At 39.5% G+C, this 27,007-nt stretch overlaps 2 protein-coding genes across 2 annotated transcripts; one reads left to right on the top strand and one right to left on the bottom strand.

The window, feature by feature from the left end:
• The first annotated feature begins 421 nt into the window (after window positions 1-421).
• On the top strand, window positions 422-14,821 carry cnnm1 (cyclin and CBS domain divalent metal cation transport mediator 1). Its single transcript, XM_087803330.1, has 10 exons — window positions 422-1,849; window positions 6,802-6,945; window positions 7,994-8,134; window positions 8,192-8,361; window positions 8,534-8,633; window positions 9,682-9,827; window positions 10,146-10,389; window positions 12,726-12,830; window positions 14,206-14,307; window positions 14,428-14,821. The coding sequence occupies exons 1-10, from the start codon at window positions 448-450 to the stop codon at window positions 14,505-14,507; spliced, it is 2,634 nt and encodes an 877-aa protein (XP_087659456.1). The 5' UTR covers window positions 422-447; the 3' UTR covers window positions 14,508-14,821.
• A 2,379-nt stretch (window positions 14,822-17,200) lies between these two features.
• got1 (glutamic-oxaloacetic transaminase 1, soluble) lies at window positions 17,201-25,392 on the bottom strand. The gene is made up of 9 exons (XM_087803332.1): window positions 25,247-25,392; window positions 21,289-21,470; window positions 21,099-21,222; window positions 20,923-21,035; window positions 20,750-20,854; window positions 20,263-20,413; window positions 18,442-18,607; window positions 18,233-18,375; window positions 17,201-18,149 (listed from the first exon to the last, which is right to left on the bottom strand). The coding sequence occupies exons 1-9, from the start codon at window positions 25,353-25,355 to the stop codon at window positions 18,010-18,012; spliced, it is 1,233 nt and encodes a 410-aa protein (XP_087659458.1). The 5' UTR covers window positions 25,356-25,392; the 3' UTR covers window positions 17,201-18,009.
• Window positions 25,393-27,007: the final 1,615 nt, after the last annotated feature.

Consider the following 27,007-nt stretch of genomic DNA (forward strand, 5'->3'; position numbering starts at 1 on the left):
ATGGCTGCAGTTGAACTAGCAATGCTGCCATCTAGTGGTTACATTTAAATATGACTGCAGGTGATCTGATGTAGCAAGACTCGTCAGTGCATTCATTGAAAAAAAACAACAAAATATTAAAATTGAGTTGTGCATTTTCATTCCTCATTACTTAGCTGGATGTGCGCTTACTCCTAAACGCGCGTGCGTGACATTGATCTTCCAGTACGGGACATCTATTTTTAGAAGAGAAACAGATGAGACAGGGTGACGTCGCACTAGTGTCATGCATATTAAAGGAGAGAGTGTGGCGCTTCCAACTAAAAATGTTCTCTCACCCTCCTTCACTCGCATCCTCTCCTACATGGCCACACAGCTGCTGCAATACATCCCCTACCATCCCGTCCAGCGAGAGAACCACGTGACCCACTTCTTCCCACGTCCTTCGGTAGTTCACTCAGCAGCACCATGGCTGCGGATGCTGCGGATGTTCTCCGCCGCATCCTGCATCCTCCTCGCCTCTCCCTGCTCTTCCTCACCGTCACCGTCTCCTCCTTCCCGGGACCGACGCTGTCCCTGCTCGGGGTCCGTCCGGAGGACACCCAGAGCGGAGAGCTGTCGGTGCAGGACGGGATCCTGAGGGCGGTGGAGGGGACCCGCTTCGTGCTGAGGGTCTACTACTCCGAGGAGCATCCCGAGAACCGCAGCAAAGAGGACACTCCTGGAGCTCCATGGATCGCGTTTATAGAAGAACCAGGAGGAGAAGGTGGGACCGGAGGGAACCCGTGCGAGGAGGAGAGCGCCCGGAGTTCCGACATCGAGTTGCTGGGATCTTTCAAACCCCCCTCCAGTCACAACTCTGTCCTGGTGGAGCTGCTCGCCAAAGACCTGCGCAGAGGTGAAGCCCTCAAGTATTACTCCATGTGCGCCTTCGATGGAGTCCAGTGGGAACATTTCAGCACCAAAGACTTTTGGTTGGCGGTGGTGGAGAGACCTTCTTCTGGGGCGGATGTGTGGCTCCAGGCGGGGGTGTCGGTGCTTCTCCTGGCGCTGTCCGCCCTCTGCAGCGGTCTGAACATCAGCATGCTGGCTCTGGACCCGGTGGAGCTCCGGGTTCTGCAGAACAGTGGCACGGAGAAGGAGCAGAAATACGCACAGAAGATAGAGTCAGTGAGGAAACATGGCAACTACATCCTGTGCACGGTGGTTCTGGGGAACGTGCTGACCAACACCACCTTTGTGGTGTGGATGTGCCAGATCCTGGGCATGACCCCACTGTCTACGGTGTGTTGCACTCTGGGAATCTTCTTCGTGGGAGAGATTTTACCTCACGCCGTGGCCTCCAGGCACAGTCTGGCCATCGCGTCCAAGACCGTCTGGGCCACCCGGCTGCTGATGCTCCTATTCTTCCCCATCGCGTATCCCGTCTCCAAGATCCTGGACATCATGCTCCACCAGGAGATCAGCAGCTTCTACACCCGGGAGAAGCTGATGGCCATGCTGCGCGTCACCGACCCGTACCACGACCTGGTGAAGGAGGAGCTGAACATCATCCAGGGGGCTCTGGAGCTGAGGACCAAGACGGTGGAGGACGTGCTCACCCCTCTGTCGGACTGCTACATGCTGTCCTCGGACGCGGTCCTGGACTTCTGCACCATGTCCGACGTGATGCAGAGCGGCTTCACCAGGATCCCCGTCTTCGAGAACGAGAGGTCCAACATCGTGGACATCCTGTTTGTTAAAGACCTGGCCTTTGTGGACCCAGATGACTGCACGCCCCTCAAAACCATCACCCAGTTTTACAAGCACCCCATGCACTGCGTCTTCAATGACACCAAACTGGATGTGATGCTGGAAGAATTTAAAAGAGGTAATGCAGCCTAGAGTCAGAGCAGAGGTCAGAGGGAACCATGGGGAGCCCGGTGTTTGAACTCCTGATCCGGGGCTTCTAAAGGAATCAGTGACGAGCTTTAAGGCGCCATATGCTTTAGCGAAGTTCCATCTCAAACTGAGTTCCCCACTTGAAAACAACTTGTCAGAGTCTGTGTTAGTCCTCACAGTGGGTCCACCGGTGAGGCCCTTTGATCCAGGAGCACATGTGAAATGTGAAGCAGGTTCAAATGGAGGATACAGGCCTCCAAGTGTGAGGTCATTTACCCATTTATGGAGGGAGAGTCAACCTACCTGACGTTGATTAATATTGAAAAACAGATGCACAACCAAAGGTGATAATAATGTTACGTCTAAGCTGTTTTTAAAAAAGTCTGTAAATGTGACAAACCTATGGGACCAGGAGCCAAATCCTGCCCACTGAGTGATTTTATTTTTATTAGCTGACTTTATAAAACATACATAACTCAATATAGATTATAACTGATATTAATGAATGTGAAAATGTCCGAAAATGTTAGGTCAAAGATTTAATATGAATAATCAGTACAGGCCAAAGTTTGGACACACCTTCTGGATTCAAGCTTTTGCAATTTTTCGAACCGAATAATCTTAATTCTTAATCTTAACAATACTCATTTGTCTTTTCTGAGCTGATATTGATTGATAATATTGTTATTTCCATAAAATAAGGTTTTCCAATAAGGCTGTATCAACCTGATTAATGCACAACACAACCAGAGTTCATGACCCCATTACTAAGGCAAAAAATTCCACTAAGTAACCCTGAAAGGGAAAACCTGTGGAGCAAAAAACATGCGACTTTATTTTGAAGGTCATAAAAATAATACCAAAAGTCTTGTAGCAGTCATCAGATAAAAAGGTGTCTAGTTTAAAGAAACCAAATTATCAATTATTTCACACTTTCTTGTTAAGTTATTAAGTATATAATTCTCTCTGTGTCCTGTGTGAAAAAGTGGGCTGGATTTAATAAGGTGAAAATGTTTGTTGTACCTTCTTTGATCAGCATTAATCAAGTGAAGATGATATTCAGAAGCTAAAAATATATTTCATATCTCCACTAAGTACACTTAGACTTCGACATCCTTTATTGTCGTTGTAGTTTTCACAGGGTGTATGCAGAACGAAATTGCGTTTGCGTTTTGGCTCAGAAAAGTTATAAAGTGCATAGACATAAAAAATATATATTTGCAAAGTGCATGTCTACATATGTAGAGCTAATAAATATATACAAGTGGCAAGAAGCAGTTTGAGAAGAATGTTGTGACAAAAGCCGTTTAAAATTGAACATTCTCCAGAAAAAAAGCAGTATAGGAATAAATAAAAAAAGTTAAAGTTATGACTGGAATAGAAAGAGACAGGGATTGGAAAGTAGATGAACTCTTTAGTGTTGACATTTGATACATTACATTTATATACTTTATATTCATATTCATCATTTAAAATGTTTCTCTCTCACTTACCATCATGCTGGAGAGCAACACATATGATATTGATAGGACACAGGCTGCTTATTAAAGTGTCACGTCGACTAATGGTTGGGATTTTTTTCAGAGTAACTTGTTCTTTTTTTTGAGTTATAGACAAAATGTTTGTTCAATTAAATGAAGCGACTGGAGCTCAGTTGTCTTCGTCTTCATCTTCGTCCAAAAAGGCACTTAAAAACTTCCAAATACCTCCATACTGCTCGTCCATCTTGAATTGAAGCCTCGAAAAGAGGAAAGAAAAGACAATATTTTAAGCTTGTTTTTAGTGGAAGATCCAAGACGATGCGCACTGACACTTGCAATGTGCTTCAATAAGGATAATCTGTACATGTAGATGACAGCCTTCCGCTACATTTTTGACTTTTATAGACTTGTTTAATTTATTTGGAACAATTCCTTGAGGATTTGTCGAAGCATGTCGAGGCTTCAATACAAGAGGATCGTTAAAGACAAGCAGTATGGAGGTATTTAGATGTTTTTAAGTCTCTTTTTGGACGAAGATGAAGACAACTGAGCTCCAGTAGCCACATTAAAATGGCATCTTTGTCTTTAACTCTAAAAAGGAACAGATTACTCTGAAAATAATCCCAACCCTTAGCTGACATGAATGGGTGAGTAGAAAATGAGTGGAATTTGAATTTTGGCCGAACTATCACTTTAAGGGTCATACATGTCCCCCAGTCCTGACTTTGTTTCCAGACCACACACTCTTGAACACATGCTAGTGGCCTGATGCAAAATTGTGTTTATGTCCTGAGGAAAGCTCTTGGTATGATTCTGGAACAATGATAGTGTTACATCAGCTGTAGAGGTTCGAGGTCAAATCTGTGACGACTGGCTCGTGAATGAGACCGGACAGGCCAGGGTATTCGTTTAAGAAGGTTTTGACATTATCTTTATCCGACACAAGGCGGAACTCCGTCTCCACCTTTAGATCGCTTCACGTGTAATTACCACACCGCAGGGGGTCTGGAGCTTCCTCCTCCCTCTGGTCCGGGGCCTGCAGTGCCATCATGAAAAATTCAGAAGCAACCTTTCTTTGCTTCTGACATCGCAAATAAAGGTCCCTTCCTTTCAGGAGGTCTAGAAACGGTGCACCTCAGGGGCTGGTGTGGGCGTTTGAGACGAAAATGTCAGCTGTAATTTGCGTGAGTGACACACCAGCAATCATGTTATGTGCCCCCTACAATGGATGGTCCTGACCAGAAGTGTCACTCAGCTAATGTTCATCTAAGGCTTCCTGAAAAATGAGCAGCAAACATTATGTCACATGAAGGCATCTGAAGAAAAAAAAAAAGCTTTGGTCCAAAAATAGAAAAGAGAAACTAGTGGAGCAGAAGCAAAAAATGACATCAGTGGTGGACCCACTGCAGGCGTTCTGTGTGAGTCTGTCTGCGTGTGTGTGTGTGCATCGGTCTGCAAGATGTGTTACGTAACATACGAGTGACGCAATGCCCTGCCTGGTCGCATCAGACGTCAAAGGCCTACTCTGGTCCGACTCACCTGAGCTCCTCAGACAAGTCCAGTATACCCCCCCCCCCCACCACACCACGGCCCGGGCCGATGACAAAGTAGGCTGATCTGACGAGGAGACCCATGATTTCACGAGCGCCAGTCGGTACTTTTTTGTTGTGGTTTTAGCGGATTAATGTATTTGATCCACTTGATCCCTCGGCAGTGATTCCCTAAATCGCTTCATCTCATGTGAGGCGCTCGAATGAAAGCTCGTAACTCTGCTCTGGTGACATCACAAGTCTGATGAGGTAACACCTAATTTGAGGACAAAGAAATCTCACCCTCGACCTTTTCACTATGAGCGTGTTTGGAAACAAGCGTTTAAATCCTTCAAAATATTGTTGAAACTAACTGATTCATTCTTGGACCAGAGACAGCTCGTACTGGTCCGTCACCACTCTAGGAGGGCTGGGTATCCATCAAACAATTTTAAAACTGGTTCCTGAACAATTCTTTCTCAGTAACATTTTTTTAAGTTCGATACCCAGCCATACTCACAGGCATTCATTACCTGGCTGCCCAAAAAGAAAAGATAATTATATAATATCTGTCTTAAAGGTGTTTTGTTTTGAAAAAAGATGGTATTTTTTCTAAAGTAACATTAGCTTCTGACTCTTGGCACATCAAGATGCTTCAGTCAAGTCTACCCAAAAAATAAACCTGTAAACTGTAATCCAACTAGCAACTGCAACTAAAACCATTTATTCTACTATATGAGGCACAAATACCACACCACTGATTTGTATATTTATGTCAAGTTTGTCGACTAAAACCACTGCTTTGCTGCTGCAATCTCTGATGTATTTTCACGTAACATCCCACCTCTGACACCATTTGTTATGGTTAAAGAAGATAACTAGGTTTCAAAATAGCTTCATACCCTGGTTTGTTTTGAACTGCTATGTCCACCAAGACTTCCTGTACGTCTAATTTTAGTATTTGTGCTCAAACGACAGCTAACAAGGTCAATCATTAAAACTTGAAAAATGAACTTAAAGCAGCCAGATTTAAGGTGAAATCTTATAAAATATCACTTTTTTATTATGATGTATGTGACATTTTTTATAGACCAGGGCAATTTAGCTTACTACAATGTATCAGATACTGTAGAAGATGCCAGAAATTATTTTCAAGTATTTAAGGTCATGAACATGTTCTAAATATTAGCATTAGAAACTTAAAGATTAACATTTTAGATTCTTATAGCCACGCCATGTTAGTTTTAGTGGTTTCTATTTTGAACTCTATGGCTATGGAATATTTTCTTTATGTAAGAAATACAACTTGAGTTTTTTAAATAAAGCATCTAGTATCATTTTTATACTGAAATAAATCAAATTATTATTATTATTATTTTTTATTTACAATGAACGTTCTGAATGGTCTTGTTTTTAATGTGGCACTTCCTAGACATGTGGACATTGTCCATGTTCTTGAAAGAAAAAAGTCAAAATTGTTGATTTATATTTACAAGGACCCTTAAATGAACAGTTTTAAAAGCTCATAAAAGGGACCCAAGATCTTTAATTCAACCACAAACTACAAAAAACAGTTACTAGATTCGTAACCTACAAAAGCCTGTTTATAAACGACATAACATTCTAGACCATATTCTCTTTTCTTCTCTCATGGCAACTCTGGCACTGTCACATCTGTTTCCACTGACGGATTCCAAAAAATTGCTGTCGGCACTTTCAGTCTGGCAGGCTTGTCATGTCCAGCCAAACTCATACTGAGTAGGAATGAGGGTGTAAAGTGTGTATGTGTCGATTGTTTGTGTGTTTCTGTTGCATGCGTCCACCAGACCATTTACGTAATGTGTGCTTGTTTATGGAAAGTAACCGTTCCTTCCGACACAAGTCAAGCTCTCAGTATAAGATGAGAAGAAAACCTTTGTTCTGTCCGACAGGTAAATCTCACCTGGCCGTGGTGCAGAGGGTGAACAGTGAGGGGGAGGGAGACCCTTTCTACGAGTTGATGGGCATCGTCACCTTGGAGGACATCATCGAGGAGATCATCAAGTCTGAGATCGTGGACGAGACGGATCTCTACAGTACGTACCAAGAACCACAGTTTGCATTTATTAGTCGGTTAAATGAATGTAATAATCCTCACCCGCTGATCCTGCGGTGATGAGTCGTACGTGCTGATGCTCTTCATGCCTCTCGTCTGACACGCATTAATTGGCAGGTGAAGTGTTCTGCAGCTGTGGAGGGGATTAAAAATGTCAATCCCTCTTTTTTAATAGGATACAGCACATGTCAAACTCAAAGAGTTTAAGATAATGAGAAGACATTATTGCAGTCTTCTAATAATACAATTCAGAAAGAGTATATATCAGAGTGTATATATATATATATATATATATATATATATATACATATGGAAGGATTATAAAACATATATAGTTTTTATTTTACATTAGTAGAGAATTACACATAATTGTATGTATAGAAGAAATACAAGAGGAAGAATATTAAGGAGAAAAAGATGAAAAAAAAGAAGTACAAAAAGAAATAAAGGAGGAGAAGCGAAGAAAAGGAAAAAGAAAAAGAAGAAAAAAATGATAAAAAAAAATAAGACAAGGAAAAGGAAAAACTATAAGAAGAGGAAAAAAAAAATAAAGATGAGGAAAAGGACAAAGTTAAAGATGAATAAATAAATAGAAAAAAGATGATGAAGAAGAAAAAGAAAGAGAAGAAAAGAAAAAGAAGAAAAGGCATAAAAAATAAAAGACAAGTAAAAAGATAAAGTTAATTAAGAAAAATAAGAAGAAGAACAGAGAAGAAGAAAGAAAAAGAAGAAGAAAAATAATCAGAAGGAATATAAACATTTATAATGTTTTAATTATTTATTTTCAGACGATCATGATCTGTATTTGTGCTGCTATACTGTGATAAGTAACTCATCAGTTTAGAAAACAAGAATACATTTCCCTCCAGTTACAATGGAGACCAGACAGAAACTAGAATACACATAAACACTTCTAAGGGTCCGAATCTAGTGTCTCTATATTGTGACTTAAATAATGATTTATTTTACACAATAATATCAATTGAATCCTTTTTTAGCATTTGAAATGTTGCTGGTCTTGTGTGCAGCTGACAACCGCAACAAAAGACGAGTCTCCCACCACGAGAGGAAGCAGCAGGACTTTTCCATCTTCAAACTGGGAGAACACGAGTTGAACGTGAAGCTCTCACCTCAGCTGTTGCTCGCTACGCATCGCTTCCTCGCCACAGGTAGATCTCCATGATTGACAGCAGCAACACGTGTCTCACCTGTGCTTCACGTTTCAGAGGTGGAACCGTTCCGACCGTGTCACCTGTCGGAGAAGATCCTTCTGCGTCTCATCAAACATCCCAGCGTCGTGCAGGAACTCAAGTTCAACCCCAAGAACAAGCAGGACCCTCAACATTACCTCTTCCAGAGGAACAAGCCGGTCGACTATTTCGTCCTCGTCCTGCAGGTAACATGGCATCTCTGGAGGATGAAAGTTGAGACAAGATCAGTTCTCTATGGGATTCTGAGAGAATCAGCTAGAAAGTCTGGAATGTTTTCAGCGTCACATCAATGCTATAATCATGACGATGTGTTCATGTTAGACATAGTTTTATAGATGTTGTGTGTCGACGCTGCAGGGTCGTGTGGAGGTGGAGATTGGAAAAGAAGCTCTTCGATTTGAAAATGGAGCTTTTTCCTACTACGGCATGCCAGCCCTGATCCCGCCGCTGCCTTTCTGTGAGTACAAGAGATCCGTATTTATGACAACAGGATGAAGTCGTAATGTGGTGCAGAGGTTTTGATGGAGGCACACTCAGAGAAGCCTCAGCCGGGCGGAGTAATTAAAAGACAGAATTTCCCAGCGGAGGGCCATGACCCACTCAGGATTATTTTGAAAGCCTGGGAAGATTGCAAAGTCAGCAGAAAGTCTTTTTCATTTTCTCTAACCCAGCGAGTGAGCGTAGGTTCAGAAAGTGTCCATGAATTTTTGTGTCATTGTTAGAAAACAGAATGTAGAGATTATTTTAGATATTTAGTTGTAATAATCCTTTTAATTATTATTCCTACTGTTAATAAATACTTTTTTTGGACCCAGGTTTATTTACCATCCCATAACATTCCCTCCATTCAAGAAATACATTTTTTTTGCCAATATGTAACATGTAAATGTGATGTAAGAAGTTATAGGCTTGTTGTTGAATTGTCAATTAAAACAATTAACATTCTTATCTTCAACATATACAAAGATAAAAAGTGTTACTGGATGGTAAATTTCACTGCAGATAGTATGTTAGCCACAAGCTAAGCTAGCAAATATAAGTAAGTAAGTAAGTAAGTCAATTTCCAGACCAGGGTCACAAAGTAACCCCTTTAAAATGTGCTTCACTTTACTTTACATACAGATGAAAAACTTTGTATTCAAAAAAGTTTTTTTAAAAGAGTAATTAAGAATTCAGAATTAAACAAATATGGTAGGTCCATGTTCTTGTCTTGAAATCATCATTTTTATTGTATTGTTTTGGTGTCAAAACATCATAAAACACCTAAATAACTGCACCAGTATAAAAAGATAATTGTATTATGTGTCAAATAATTACTAAGGTGTTTGATTACGTAACACATTAATAGATGTCAAGGTAATGAGACCAAACACGTTCATGTTCTTATAAAGGAAAGAAAAGAACAATTTATAAATAACAAATGATGTTTTTTATGTGAACATATTAAACATCTCTAAAATGAGAAGTCAACATGATACCACATATGTTTTTACTTCTCCATGCAGGTCAGAGGTTCAGTTCCCGGGGCAGTGGTTTGAACCAATCAGATTCGCTCTTGTATGGCGGCAGTGTGGGTCAGCTGACCACGGGAGGAGGGGTCTACTTGCCAGACTATTCCGTCCGACAGCTCACAGACCTGCAGATAATCAAGGTTACACACAACACGCACACAAACATCTGTTCTCCGAGCAGCTCATTTCCACTGGACCAGGCCCAGCAGACACCTGCACATGCAAGAATCCCAAATCCAGTTTCATCTTGTTTGCTTTTGATATGTCATTTTTCCTGATTGTGAGTGATCGCAGACATCCTGTCAAGCCCCGGCTCTCTGCACCGCTTTAATCAACGGGATAATTTAGCCTTAAATGAGCGAGCTCTGTTTCACTTCACGTGCATATTCTCTCATGAACTCAGTTATGAAGAGAGTTAGCGAGGCATGAAGGCTCTGATGACTCCTGCGTGTCTCTAGATCTCCAGGAACCACTACCAGAACGCCCTCACTGCCACCAGGATGGAGAGTTTACCTCAGACTCCAGACCCCATGGACCCAGATGCAAAAATGAGGCCTCAGGTTCCAGAGGCACGCTCTCACAGCATCGCCCTCCCTCTCACACACATGCACACCCGGCTCGGACTGGCCCGGCTCGCACACCTCCACCCCCACGGTGGCCTTCGCAATACATCCCAGCTCAATGCCAGGAACCGCATCGTTCGTGAGTTGACAACCATTATAATGATTAGTGTTGGGAGACAGATGGAGGGGTTGATGAGGAGACAAATGGGATGCGTGGGTTAATGGCTGGTTGGATGCATTGCTAAATGGACAGGTGGATAGACGGATGCATGGGTTAATGGGCAAATGGATGGGTAGGTGCATGGGTTAATAGATAGATGGATGCATGGGTTAATGGACAAATGGATGGGTAGGTGCATGGGTTAATAGATGGATGGATGCATGGGTTAATGGACAAATGGATGGGTAGGTGCATGGGTTAATAGATGGATGGATGCATGGGTTAATGGACAAATGGATGGGTAGGTGCATGGGTTAATAGATGGATGGATGCATGGGTTAATAGATGGATGGATGCATGGGTTAATGGACAAATGGATGATAAGGTGCATGGGTTAATAGATGGATGGATGCATGGGTTAATGGACAAATGGATGGGTAGGTGCATGGGTTAATAGATAGATGGATGCATGGGTTAATGGACAGATAGACGGATGCATGGGTTAATGGATAGATGGATGGATGCATGGGTTAATGGACAAATGGATGATAAGGTGCATGGGTTAATAGATGGATGGATGCATGGGTTAATGGACAAATGGATGGGTAGGTGCATGGGTTAATAGATAGATGGATGCATGGGTTAATGGACAAATGGATGGGTAGGTGCATGGGTTAATAGATGGGTGGATGCATGGGTTAATGGACAAATGGATGGGTAGGTGCATGGGTTAATAGATGGATGGATGCATGGGTTAATAGATGGATGGATGCATGGGTTAATGGACAAATGGATGATAAGGTGCATGGGTTAATAGATGGATGGATGCATGGGTTAATGGACAAATGGATGGGTAGGTGCATGGGTTAATAGATAGATGGATGCATGGGTTAATGGACAGATAGACGGATGCATGGGTTAATGGATAGATGGATGGATGCATGGGTTAATGGATGGATGGATGGATGCATGGGTTAATGGATAGATGGATGGATGCATGGGTTAATGGCTGATGGATGCATTGGTTAATTGACAGGTGTATTGATGGATGGATGGATGGACAAATAGATGGGTAGAGGCATGGGTTAATAGACAAATAGATGGACTGATGGGTTAATGGACAGACACACGGATGGATGCGTGGGTTAATAGATGGATAGTTGATTGGTTAATGGACAGATGAATGGCTGATGGGTTGATGGACAGACACTTGGATGGATGCGTGGGTTAATGGATGGATGGATGCATTGGTTAGTGGACAGATGGATGGATGGATGCATGGGTAATGGATGGTGATGCATTGGGTAATGGACGAATGGATGGATGGATGCATGGGTTAATGTACAGATGGATGGATGGATGGATGCGTGGGTTAATTGATGGATGGATGCATGGATTAATGGACAAATGGATGGATAGATGCATGGGTTAATGGACAGATGGATGGATGGATGCGTGGGTTAATTGATGGATAGATGCATTGGTTAATGGACAAACGGATGGATGGACACATGGCTTATTGGATGAAAGATTGATGGATGTGTTTTTTGAAGGATGGATGCATAGGTTGATGGATAGAAGGTGGATGGTTGCGTTGGTTGTTAGACAGATGGATAGATGAATGCGTGGATTAATGGAAAGAAGATGGATGGATATGTGGGTTTATGGATGGATGTGTGAGTTGGTGGATAAAAATGGATGGATGCATGGGTTGATGGTGAGATGGCAGATGGATGTATGAATGGGTTAATGGATGGAAGATGGATGGATGGATGGATATGAGGGTTAATGGATGGATATGTTATAAGGTGCATGAATGAATACAGTGTCTATTTCATGAAGCCTCATCGACCCATACATGACTACTTGTATCATGGACGTGTACATTTGTATTGGACGTGTATGTATAGAGTAAATAAGGAAGTATATCTTCTACATCAGCATATAGAGCATCCAAGAGTATGTTGAAGAAGAACTTGGAATAGTCTGAGGTTTAGATGTTTTAGGAATCACAGTTGACCTCCACCACCGACTGAGTTTAAACGAACGTCAACTAATCATGCTGCCGTCAAGGCTTAAAGGATTTCCCACAAACCATCTGTCTCCGTCCAACATGTCACCCAGACTGAGCATCTGTGACAGTGCAGAAGAATCGGCTCTCAGACAGCGGGTCGTGGTGAAGATCAAGCTCACAGCAGCAGTTATTTTGAGTCAGACGACAACAGCCACAAATATCTTCAGACAAAGACTTTTATCCATCGTAACGTTTTCATTTCCTGCCGGTCATGACTGGTGACTCTGTTTTCTCTCTGCAGGCAGTAAGTCTGACGGCCAGAGGAGTCCAAATGATACCGTGTTCCTGCGCATGGATGACATCCCGTTCATCCACGAGGACCGAGCTGACGATTATGGAGACATCGGTCAGTTTCTTTTTAAAACCGCCATGATCTGTCACTCAACCTTTTGAGCAGCTCAAGAGAAAGTGAACAGACATAATATGGGTATAAATGGAACAGTCTTTACTGTAGCCATTAACCTAAGAGAGAGAGTTTGCTTTCGCTGATCTATGTTGTTTAGTTAACAACACTTATTTTACACTTTCATTCACATATTTAATTCTCATAGCTGGTTATTACTTTCGGCTTGTTTTAACATCAAAGTGATAGTTCACTCAAAATTCAAATTTCACTCATTTCCTACCGACCCTATATATTTATATATAGAATATTTAATCTGTGACTTTTAAGAGTCATAGACAAGAACGTTTGTTCATTTTATTGTAGCGACTGGAGCTCAGTTGTCTTCGTCTTCATCTTCGTCCAAAAAGACACTAAAAACATCCAAATACCTCCATACTGCTCGACTGTAACGTTCATCTTGTATTGAAGATGCAAGGAATTGTTCCAGAAAATCTTACAAGTAACAACTAACAAGTCTGTATTTTAAGCTTTTTTGTAGCGGAAGATTAAAGGTTAACATGCTTCTCTGACAGGAAGTACGGAAAAAGATTTAACAAATGTAAACAATGGGAGTTTTCACAATATTTACCCAAAGTGTTTCATGTCTGTGTAGCATGTTAGCCGTTAAGCTTCCACCAAAAACAAACTTAAAATATAGTTTTATTTATTTTTTTCTGAACATTTCCTAATGTCGAGGCATCAACACAAGTTGAACTTTACAGACAGATTATAAAGACAATTGAGCTTCAGTCGCTACGTTAAAATGAACATACTTTTTTGTCTATAACTCTGAAAAGGAACAAATTACTCTGGAGGATGAGGGTTAGGACATTTTTAACAAGAGTAGAAAATGAGAGAAACTTCACTTGAGTGAAATATCACTTTAAGATCAGCACTTCTTTTCGTTTTTTGGGAAAATAAATAGTAGAAAGTGAGTAATAAAAGGAAGGTCTGTCTATCCTGGTCTGCCAGGAGAAAAATATTAAGGCTGCCTTTAAAAAAAACACTTTTATTGACGGTAGAATATGGACAATATGATGGTTTGATTCCAAATGACCATCTGGAACAAGAAACCAACCCAGTGAATAGCTGAGCTACAGAACAAGTCAACCATGGCTCATTACTGCCACCTGCTGCACCGTTGAGCACAGTTATTATGTCTTACATCTTTGTCAATAAAGTTAGAAGACATCATTTAAAGTTTTAGATGAAGTTTGTGCTAACTCAACGTTGACCCCGGTGAGTATCTTAAATGGACTGTTTCAGGAATGTTTTGGTTCAAGTGTAGATGTGACACGTTTGGATCATTTGTTTTTCCTCCTGATGTTTCCTCCAGATGTGCCTCAGCAGCCTCTACCCTCCACCTCTCCTCTCATCTGCCCCATGTCTCGCTCCAGCTCGGAGGAGCACATCGGGAAGAAGCTTCTCCGTAAACTGAGTGAGTGAGAATTCCACACAAAGTGCCACTTTACGATCACACATGGTCTAAAGTGCTGCAGCGAGAGGAGAGTTTGACTAAATGAAGTGATGAGTCAGCGAGTCTGTCGTCTGTTTCTAGGTAACAAGAAGAGGAAAAAGTCTCTGGAGAGAGAGAGTTTGGAGGAGGGTTTGGATCGGCCGCCGGTGACGAGTCAGTGACGCCACTATCTTCGCTCCAGGGGGTCCAACACACAGAAGAGCCAGCGCCATATCAGAACAGTTGAGCCTCGAGTGAGATCCAAGCACAGACCACATCCAGACCACCGAGCCACCATAGACCACTCAAGTCTGGGACACTGCCAGAGACTCTTCTCCTTGAGTGACACTCGTCCTCTCACACTAGCAGCCTTGACTCATAGACACACCTCCACCTGTTCCTCTTAGTTACCTGCAGACACTTTCAAACCACATCAAGTGTCATCACCTGGACCTCATCACAGCTTAATAGGAGAGACACTGAGGTTTTGACGGAATGATCGTAACAAGGGAATTAAATACAGTAATAAATATATTTAAGAAAACAAAAATATATATTAAATTATTAACCTTGTGTTTTTTAACTTAACTAACTTAAATAAAGTTTACATTCTATTTATATCTATTTAAACACTGAGATGTTAAGATTTTAACTGTAGATTAATTATTGCTATTTATTTTAATAGCAGGTTATCATAAAGTTGATGTCTGATCAAAGAACAGGTTACCTCTTTAAAGGCGCCACCTAGTGCCGAAATACGCACAGAGCACAAATTTTTTTTAAACTCAAATGACTGTTCTCCCAAAATTCTCTCATTTTCTACTCATGTTGAGTAACCTGTTCCTTTTTAGAGATATAGACAAAAATGTTTGTTCATTTTAATGTAGCGACTGGTGCTCAGTTGTCTTCACTTAAAAATCAAAATACCCCCATACTTATGGAGCTATTTTTGTCTCACTAATATTTGAAACTAATACTAATATATAAAACAGGTCTAGTTTATCTACTTCAGAACAAGGTGAAAAGTTTGTACTAACAGACCAAGGTCATTGTTGATTACAACGTTACCTTCTAGTGGCTGTTATGTTATCGCAAAGAGATTTACGAATCTCAGTTTTTAGAGATTTTGTGCTACTATTGTCTCAGAATAAACAAGACTTGTAAGTGGTGAATCCTTGTAATTGCTGATCCACATGTAACTGTAATTTCACACACATAATATAAAGTTAATAAAGTTTTAAACATTGTTTTTGTTTTTTAAATTTAAATAATAAGTTTACAGGTTTTTTTTAAATACAAAAATACAAGTTACAAATATAATTTTTACATTTGTGGATATCACAACACCAACTATTGAATATTTGCAGATCACCCTCTGTACAGTTACAAATATTAGTGAGACAAAAATAACTACATACTTACTGCTCGTCTGTGTTACAGACATCTTGTAGTAAAGCCTGGTATAAGAGATAGTTAAAAAAAATATATATATATTATTTTATAATTGAATCCTGTTTTTTAGCAGATGATTGCAGGCCATCAAGGTAAATATTTAACACTGAAACTTGCAACATCTTTGAATGAGGATAATCTTGTAGCTGGAGCTGAGAGACCTTGAGCTTCCTTTAAAACAAGCTTAAAATATACAGATGTTTTTACAGAATTCCTCATGTTGAGGCTTCAGTACAAAATTGATGTTACAGACGAGCAGTATGGGGGTATTTGGATGATTTTAAGTGTCTTTTTGGACGAAGATGAAGACGAAGAAAACTGAGCTCCAGTCGCTACTTGAACACGAACAAACATTTTTGTCTATAATTCTAAAAAGGAACAGATTCCTCGGAAAATAATACCAACCATTAGTCGAGTAGAAAATGGATGAAATTTGAGGGAACTGTCCCTTTAAATGTGAATCCAACAGCCATATATCACTGTCAAACTGCACAGACGCCATTTTATTTCTATCCAAATGTGCTGCAATAAAAGCAATAATAGTTAATAGTTCACATCTGCTGTGCATGTTAGTAAATGTTTGTTTTCCTTCTGTGCGACCGTGTCGACAGCTTTTAAAAGCACATGTTTTAACAACAACTTTCAGATATAAGCTACAACCCTCCTGTTTTTGAGGGCGTTTCTAAGGGACTGTCTTTGCCAGTCGCATGTTTTAAATGTGCTGCTCTTGCTGTAGATGAATCCCGCAGTAGAACCCAGCTGTGTATATGCATGCTTGTAGACGGAGGGCTGCATGCGAAGGAGGCGATACCTGCCATCGGAAGGGCAGCGTGGGATGTCAATTATTTATAAAGATAGAAGACACATGTCAAGACGAACCATCAGTGTCTTGATGTGGCTTTTTAAACCATGTGAAGACGAATATGATCTTAACCAAAACACCCTGTTTAAACTACATCAAGTTCCAGTGAATGACAATCTCTTCCAAAGCTACCTTCTTTGAAGTTTGTTCACCTTTGAGATGTACTTGTGGACTCTGATGAAATCAATGTGACGCAACATGACGTCCTCCCGGCCCCCCCGCCCCCCCCGATACCAAGGTTGTTTAAAAACCACCGGTGATAAATATGTTCTGTCAGCCGAGGTCACGGATCGAGCAGGACGACCTCTCGTACCTTTTCTCTGCACAAATAACAACGTGATGGAGTTGTAGCGTTGGTTCCACTTACGAGATGAGAATAAAACGATTGTGATAACTCGTGTTCTCTTTAATGTAAATATTTGTGCAGCTCCAACCTCTGATCTTCCACTAATCGATCTCTCCATCTGATCCTGAGTCTGTTCTGTGGCTTTCTTCCAGCTGGCATGAAAACAAATGTCTTTGATAGATAAAAACTAGATCCAGCAGATAAAAAACACAACATCGTTTCACAAGGTGTTTATTACTCTTAAGTCAGTGACAGCCAGACAGTGTTATCAGGGACAGATTATGAGTGCGACAGATTTAAAGGTATGTTACAATAAAATATAAACAAAAAACCTCTGTCCACATGTTTTCTGGAATGTAAAGTAGTATAAAGACTTAAAAGAGAGTTTGTGCTTTTTAGTACTAAGAAGGGGGAGAGATAAAAAATCATATTAAAGTTATATACAAAAATGTATGTTCATTTTAATGTAGCAACAGGGTCTTTTTTTTTTGTCATCATTTATTCATTCATTTTCTGTACCGCTGAATCCCTTATAGGGACGGGGGGGCTGGAGCCTATCCCAGTTTCTTCAAGCAGGAGGCAGGGGACACCCTGGACATGACTAGATATAATACCTAGAGACAATTTCACCAAGTTCCCAATTACATTATTGACATTACTATATTAAAATAAACACACATTTGTGTCTATTACTCTAAAAAGGAACAGATTACTCTGATCATGAGAGTGAGTAGAAAATGAGTGAAATCTGATTTTTTTTTAATCATTAATAAATTAAATTCTACACTTATATATATTAACCTGAGAATATTCTCTGTACAAATGATGCTGCACATTAAACCAACTCTTATTGTAAACATCTTAATCAATGTTAGAATTGTGACTAAAATAAGTTGTCATCACTGTAGAGGAGAATGTGTAACACATTATGTTCCAGGAGGTAAACAAGAGCTTTGCATCAGAATTTTGTTGCAAGATTAAATGAGAGTCTCTGGATTGAAGGGAAGCAGGTGTCGGGTCTGCTCTACTGGACTTTAGTGACCGCCTCGTGGATGGACTCGGCGACATAGTCGATGTTCTTGGTGGTCACACCGCACATGTTGATCCGACCGCTGGCCATCAGATAGACGTGTTTTTCCTTCACCATGTACTCCACTTGCTTAGCTGCAGGAAACAAGCAGATGTTGTTGGAAACATCATCTTGTAACCCTGAAGAATCCAGAAGGCATTCAAGTGAGAGCACTCACCATTGAGGCCCGTGAAGCTGAACATCCCAATTTGCTCAGTGATGTGCTCCCAGGTGCCCGGAGTCCCTAGAGCCTGCAGCTTCGCTTTCAGCTGAGCTCTCATCAGCAGGACGCGGTCGGCCATCGTCTTTACGTTGTCCTTCCTTTTAACGCCAACAAAGAAAGACAAAGTGACTTTTGTTTTGACGAAAGCAGGTTTTTTAACTCACCACTCGGCGAACAGCTCAGCCGAGTTAAGCGTGACGGCGACAATCCGAGCTCCCTGAGCCGGCGGGTTGGACCAGGTTGTCCTGACGATCTTCTCCATCTGAGACAAGACTCGCTTCAGGTTGTCGGCATCACGGGCAACGATGGTCAGGTTCCCCACTCGCTCATCTGGTGACGCAAACAGAACCCAAAAATCAAGGGGGATGAACAAGGTGGATCTGTGGCCCTCCTCATAATGTATTTCATACTAGCTTCAACGCTGAAAATAAAAAAAACTTTAAACACTGATCTCTAATCAGTATGTAGAATACCTTGGTCACTATTTAAGGTTTAGATATTTGAACCCTCTAGTCCAGGGGTTTCAAACTTGCAGTCGATTTGCTTTAGTTTTTATGAGGGTAGGCAGAGTAAAGGACTCTTTTTTCAACGTCAGATGGTTAAGGAGCAAGTTAATCACATCAAATGTTCATTTATATAGCTTTGACTATATAGTTAAGATGGAACAGATTGTTAAAATAAAATTAGACTAATGTCCCAAATTCACAGTAAAACCACGCAAAAATCCATGAAACCGTTACGAACAAAATATAAACCAAGATTTGGCAAAGACGCTGAAAGAAAATGCTTTCTGCCAGTTAAGTTTGAAAGCTCATAAAACTAAACAATGTAATATATTCAAAATATTGTTTGAAATACACATGAACTGCAGTTTACCTGATGCTGTCGTCGAAAGTTACAGTGTAAACAAGCAATTGCTTCAGTAATCTTGTCATTAGTATGTTTGGGAACTTGATTGACATGCAAGTACTGAAGTTGTTGTATGATTTAAATGTGGAATTACTCGTGTGATATTTAAATTCACCTTGAACATTATGGAAATAATTATAAATTAATCATATTTATATGTGGATTAATGCGCTAAAATGGGAAATTTATTTCACCCAAAATTCTAATTTCACTGATTTCCTACTTGCCCTCATATCAAATAAGGGTTGGGAAAATCAGTCATCCGTCTTTTTTTAATTACAGACAAAAATGTATATCCATAGGACAGTTTTTTCTTTGTCCAAGACACCATTAAAAACATTCAAATACCTCCATACTGTTTGTCTGTAACGTCCATCTTTTATTGAAGCATCGACATTAGGAATTATTCATAAATATTTAAACACAGACCCTGCACCCTAAATCTTGCGCAAGCTTGGGATTTACCTGCAATGTTTTCTGTCTGTGTAGCATGTTAGCTTTTTAGCTTCTGCTACAAAATATATTTTTGTCCAACTTTTTTGGGGGCTTTTTTTCCGAACAATCCCTCATGTCGATGCTTCAATACAAGATGGACATTACAGACGAGCAGTATGGAGGTATTTGAATGTTTTTAATTGTCTTTTTGGACGAAGACAAAGACAACTGAGCTCCAGTGGCTACATTCAAATGAACAAACATTTTTGTCTATAACCCCCAAAAATTAACAGATTACTCTGAAAAGAATCCCAACCCTTAGTCGACATGATGGTGAATAGTGAATAAAATAATTTTTAACTTCAAGTTCACTTTAAGAAAAAAACTTAAAAGCTCTAATTTTCTTTTATCCAGCTCTAGTTTAAATAAATTAAAAAAAACAAACAATTTAAATAATTTTGCCAAAAGAATCTCCTACTTTGGTGGGACATCATTTTAAATGTATCCGTTTGCTAACTTTCCCTTGTCACAGGACTATTCTAATAATCTACACCATATGACGCAAATACTGCGTCAGTGATTAGATAATAGTCAGGGATGTTTGTCAGATAGGAGTGGAGGTTAAACTGCAGGTTACTCACTGTAAAGGCCAAAGTTCTTGGAGAATGACTGGGCACAGAACATCTCAAAGCCCAGAGAGACAAAGTAGCGCACGGCCCACGCATCCTTATCAAGACTGCCTGAGGCGAATCCCTGATACGCCGAGTCGAAGAAGACAAAAAGCTTCCTTCTCTGTCGGTAAACACAAGACAAAATTATTAATACAAACACTTTGTGAAGCAGTCTATGGCTATGTTTGACCAATCATAGTAGAGTGGGTGTGGTTGGAGTAAAACAATATTTAATCTACGGAAAAAAGTTTTCAGTGGGCGGGGCTTAAGCACATTTTCTAATGTAAATATTACAATGAAAAGAGAGTTTTGTACAAACAGACACATACTGATGACTACAATAGAGTTCAACATCTATTTAAGACACACTTCACATCAACACTTATTATTATATAGCACACAAGAGTGAAAATAAAAACACCACAACAAATAATAATCTTGACTTCATGGACTCTACCATCATGACTTCAGCGACTTGCTTCCACTGCTCCTGTGTCGGGTCGGTACCAGTGGGATTATGGGCGCATGCATGCAGGACAAAAATGGAGCGTTCTGGGCATTTCTGTGGTGAAATAAATATAAATAAGTGTTACAAGTGAAAGGATTTCTTCATAAAAACATCTCACTGACCTCCAAGTCACCGAGAAAACCAGCCAGATCAAGGCCTCGCTTCTGTGCATCCCAGTACTTGTAGGGGCGCACGTCCTCAAACCCGGCGTTGGCAAACACTGCATTGTGGTTTTCTGAAATACAAAGAATTTAAGAGAAGATATTCACAGATATTCATGGTCAAAGATTGGTTTTACCCCATGTAGGTGCAGAGACATAGACTGGAGTCTTAGTGTTGTTGCTTCCATTATAAAAGCGCCGGAGGAATTCTGCGCCCATCTTCAGAGCACCAGTTCCCCCGAGACACTGAACAGCGCCGACCTGTGGGACAGAGAAAACCTTACGTTTATAACTGAACTTCTGAGATCTTGTGATGATCGCACAAACCCGGTTCTCCCTAATGGCAGGGCTGTCATCACCCAGGGTGATCTTGGAGGCCAAGGATCTGAACTCAGGGAGGCCTAGGATGGGCAGGTATTCGTGGTTCAGAGAGTCATCCTGAGCGATTATCTTCTCCACCTTCTTGACCACTGGAAGAACCCACGGTTTGCTGTCATCTGTCCTGTAGGCTGGAGCGACAGAAGTCCACACTTCAATGTAGTACGCAACCATAATGATTCATACTAGTGGTGTTTATTGGCAATAATCTAGCATTACAATACAATATATTGTGATACTAGTAACAAGAAAATATTTGTGGTATTGTTGAGTACTTGACTCTGGTTTTACCAGACCACATGACGTTGTAACTGATATTATTTGCTTTGAAACCAAAATATTTCCAAAGATTAGCTTTAAAAGCTGCTAGAGACGACTGTATCCTCTCGTCCTCAGTCATTGCGAGGATCTTGCAGGATTTCATTCTTTAAGCCACAGAGGATGTAATGACTCTGCCATCTAGAGGCTGGAAGGGTAATTGCAACAGAAAAATGAACAAACATGGTATATTACCGCATATATTGTACAATAATTGCATGTTAATTGTAAATTTTAAAATCTTGTTATTATTTTTTATATTTAATAGACTTATAACACACCATAAAATAACTATGGTTAAAAAATAAAATATGTTTTGAAAGCCAAAGATATAAATCTTTTTTTTTTTGTGCTCTCCAATTGCAATACTGTATCGTGACAAAAAACAAAAACAATATACATCACTGATTTATATTTTCTAAAACCCCTATAAAATGTCATCAACATATATTTTTCAGTCTCTCAACTGCATTACAATGTTTTAGCATGAAGAAAAACTTAACGCTCATGTTGATTAAAACCTACCAAAGCATTTTGGTCACAGTATGTAATGTGGCCCCTGGATAAATATGATTGTCAATCCCTGACGGTCACTTCCTCGCCTTGTGTACTACTCACATTTTTAAATAGTGTTGCAAATACTTATTTTCAACATAGGATGTCGTTCTTACATTGACTATAAGATAACATGTATTGATGAAACAATTCTCCTCCCAATACAAGCAGAACATTAAAGATAACGTTTGAATGTGTTGATTTTGGGACGAGGAGGACATAGAAAAGCGAGCTCTGTTCACGACCATAGTATGGACATTCATGTCTGCCTACAACTCCAAAAAGACAGATTACTCTAAAAATAGTTCCAACCCTCAGTTGACATGAGGATGAGGAGAAAATTTGAAATTAGAATTTGCAGTCAACCAACCTTCGTCATCACATAATCTGACATGTTTGCATTCATTTTTTTTTTTTACTTGGTGGCCTACATGGACCAGACGCTTGATCAGTGACGGCCATCTGCTGTCCTCTGATTCTCTCAGAGTCAGAGAGATTACGAGGTTTGTTCTAATCATGAGACTCAGGTATCAACAGACTCTTTACTCTGCAGTGTTGGCAGCAGGGATTACTAGCTCAAGCTTAGAAGTGAAAGAAGCCTGAAATAGAGAATAGAGAATGTCACTGTAGGTCACAGTATTACAAGTTCTCAGCAGGTATAATACAGTACAAAGAGTTTGAAGTGAAATTACTAAACTATCACAATGGGACTTCATGGGAAAAACCTTTGTTGATAAAAAAGGAGAAAATCTCATGTTACATAGATATTGTTGCTATTCAAACATTTATAAGACCAAGAATTCCTTAAAATTCAACTAATGTGTTGATTTAAGTGTGTCTTAAATAGATGTTGGACTCTATTGTACTCATCAGTATGTGTCTGTTTGTACAAAACTCTCTTTTCATTGAAATATTGACATTATAAAATGTGCTTAAGCCCCGCCCGCTTAAAACAGAAGTCACCACCTCCAAGGGACTCGTTGTGTAAACAAAGTGGGATGTGATCACAGCTGGCTGGAGGTGTTAAGCCATAATTACATCATAATAGACATAATAGTAACCTCTTGTTCGCCGAGATTTCAGACGGTGAAGAACTTTATAAAGTAAAAAGTTCAAAACAGGGTCATAATCAGAGACTTACTGTTTCTTGAAGAGGAAGACATTTGTTACTCTTATCCTCTTTATGTCCTTATCAACCACATTCTTTGTCCACTGCTGACTTTCCTATTTACAAATCCAAACATTGAGTCCTTTTTAACATTGTCCCCAAACTCCCACATGAGCTGTCCATTAGTTATTCTCACTGCTAGGATCTTCCGCTACAAACAAACTTAAAATATGGACTTATTTAAGTTTTTCTGAACAATTCCTCATGTCGAGGCTTCAATAAAAGATGGACGTTACAGACGAGCAGTATGGCGTTATTTGGATGTTTTTAAGTTTCTTTTTGGACAAAGATAAAGACGAAGACAACTGAGCTCCTTTGCTACATTAAAATGAACAAACAGTTTTGTCTATAACTCTAAAAAGGAACAGATTACTCTGAAAATAATCCCAACCCTAAATGGACATGAGGGTGAGTAGAAAATGGGTGAAGTATGAATTATTCAAATCATGACCACCATATATTGCACATATCGATTAGAGACGAACAGTGCTGTTTTTTAACGTTTCATTTAAAGGGAAATATATTTTTTAAATGAAAGAGGTAGGAACATTTGGACAAATGTCTACCAAGTTCAACGAACAAAACCTAATGAATATCTTTTAAACATATTTGTTAAGGGTTTATGGGTTAGTTCACCCAAAATTCAAACTTTACTCCTTTTCCATCACTTTATAGTGACCAAAATAAACACTATATGTGACCATGATAGGATGATTGTATGGGATGTGTTTATGTTTTGTTCAAGCTCTACTCATGGCTGGATTATCCATAGGGGCAATGGGGCCAGTGCCAGGGGCTCCAACCAGTTAGGACGCACCAGCGACAGTTTTACATAAGGGCCAGTACAGATCTGTGCCCCTGCCAAAGTCTTTAGGCCACCTGGTACCTCCGTGAGCCGACTAAAAATGTTACCACGATGTTTTGCGCTGGTGAACCAAAACTTATATGAGCCAGTGTTGTGAGTGTAGCCAGTGTAAACAGGAGACAGGAGTGAAGGTGTGACATGCGGGCCTGAAGACAGCAAGTTTACCCAGAGAGGAAAATAAGTGAAACCATTTAATCTAACGAAATGTAATGTTGTTTACAACTCACGTTGATCACTGATCAGTCTACGCTGTTTAATTTTGTTACATTGTAGATGTCATTATCGACGTGACCACCAGTGTCTTCTAAATAGTAAAGATGAATTCTTGTGAAACATGCTGTAAATATCTTTCCTCTCCTCTGGTAGTAAACGTAAAACATGAAAAAATATTGTCGCATTTTGGGCCCTTGTCAATAGAAAAAGAAAAAGTAGAAGCAAGTGCTGCACCCTGCGGATTCAGATGTAAAAAAAAGTATTACATTTCTTTAGTGTTTTATTTCAGTTTTTTGATACCAAAAGTTGTAAACTGTGTAAATATACATTAAACAATAAAACCTGCAACAATGTTCACTATGCATCTTTTTACAGACATCAGCAAGTCCAGAAATGTACTTAAAGTTTATAAAACACCAATTATATAATAATAATTGCAATTATGAGTCAATGTAAAACCAAATGTTGTTGGGGATGTGGGGCCCCTAATAGGTTTATTGCCCAGGGGCACCACATTGACTTAATACAGGCCTGGCTCTGCTCATGTGCAGCCCTCATAGGAAACACAGTTACACAACACTTGAGCCAATACTAGGAGCTAATCGATAATAATGACTAGACAAAAACATAACATAAATTCATTTTTATATCTGGGATTACATTGCAAATTCACCTTAATATTGTGCATGATACCATTGTACCTTCACAGGTGTACACATAATACAAGTACAAATATTTTTGTTTATATATGTCTTAATACTAACATTATCATCCCCTCGCTGTCTCACCTCCAACTCCGAGGTTCACCTTCTGGGGAAACGAGTCGTTGTTGAAGTCCTGACTGAGCTTGAAGACCGCCACAGGGGCCGCCTGGGGGACTTCACTGTACACCGACATGACCCTGGAGCTCACTGACGGGGAGCGCTGACGTGACGCTTCGCCTTATACTTGGATCTGGAGGATGGAAAGAGGCAGGAACCGGAGGACCAATGACGTGCAGAGATAAGTCGACACAGCCAATCAGAAATGTAGTGGAATCAGTGGAAGAAAGCGACCAATCATGATGTAGATCCGATGATTGGCAGGTAAGGAAGCGAATCCTCGACCTGGAAATAGATTATTGAAATAAACATCACAGTTATATAAATAAAATAATAATACTTTTCGATAATGATATTTAACAGCTAGAGCAGCAAAGACTGAGCAGAGAACAGTGCTTAAGGGAAACACCGGTGAAAGGAGGGGAAACGAGAACCATGTCTGACCAGCAGATGGCAGTAAATATTTGTTTAAGTCAGGGATCGACAAACATATATTTATTCAGGGGCCACGTTACACTGTTGTAAGCGGTCATCAATCAAATCAATAAATAAAACTAAATAAGATTAAGTTGCTATTTTAATTGTATAATATTTAATAATATTAGTAAGTAAGTAATATTATATAAAACTCTATTTTGAAAAACATCGTAGTATAACAATCCTATTTTTTTTTTGTTCGTTTATGTAAATTTCTTTTAGAGAATTAATGGATTTCCTTTTACACATAGAGTTTGATATTTTAATTCCAATAATTAAAAAAATATATATTCTAAACTAAATTATAAGCATTTTAAATTCAATACAAAAATATTGGGGATAATAGTGCCGGGGTTTGTTATATTTAATTTGAAAGGTAAGAAATATTTTCTAAATGAGTACATTTCTAACACATATAGTTGAATATTCTTAAAAAAAATAAAATATTTAAACTTTTATTTTATTATGTATTTATGGCCTTTTAAATTTAACATAAAATGTTGCTACCGATTTAAAAACATTGAATTTAGAAAATGTATTTTTTAATTATTTGAATTAAAACATGAAAAATTAAATGAGGCACAAACACAAACTATGAAGGACAAATAAAAAAACGGGGAAAAGTCCTCAAACAATGATCATTAATGACTTAGTTGAATAATATATAATAATAAAAATAGTTAGTTATCAGAAACATTTATAAATTATCATTATTAGAATTTAACTTTGAGGTTTTACTTACATTATGCGGTCAGCGACTTAATACTTGAATGCTAATATAATATTATAGTTTGATCCTTGCTGTCACTGGAGTCTAAATAAAAAACCTTGTTTCAAACCAAGTAAACTAAAAATTGTTAAAAAACTGAATAAAAGCTGTATTTTATGATCCAGTCAGAGCCATTAATTACAGATATTAGACAGATACAACAGTCTGTAAAACACAACGTGTGGTGAAGACGTGTTGAGGATCTTCTGTCTGAGCGATGGTGTAAACATGTGGCTCCTCTCTGTTCATCCCTCATCCCTCGTTCATCAACAGTAGATGATGAACGATGGGGATCTGTAAACTCCTGCAGGCCGCGGCTAAAAGCTGCAGATTAACTTTGTTAGAAAGTAAAAGCCTGAACGCAAGACTGTATGATAGGGACAACACTGTCAGTCTGTTCCACTGCAAAGATGATAATAAGGGCTTCAGGTATGATCCTGTTTTAGATTTTTTTTAAATAAAATTCTATTTCTTTTAAGTAT

The sequence above is a fragment of the Callionymus lyra genome, chromosome 11, assembly GCF_982586985.1.
Source record: "Callionymus lyra chromosome 11, fCalLyr1.hap1.1, whole genome shotgun sequence".
Classification (NCBI taxonomy): domain Eukaryota; kingdom Metazoa; phylum Chordata; class Actinopteri; order Syngnathiformes; family Callionymidae; genus Callionymus; species Callionymus lyra.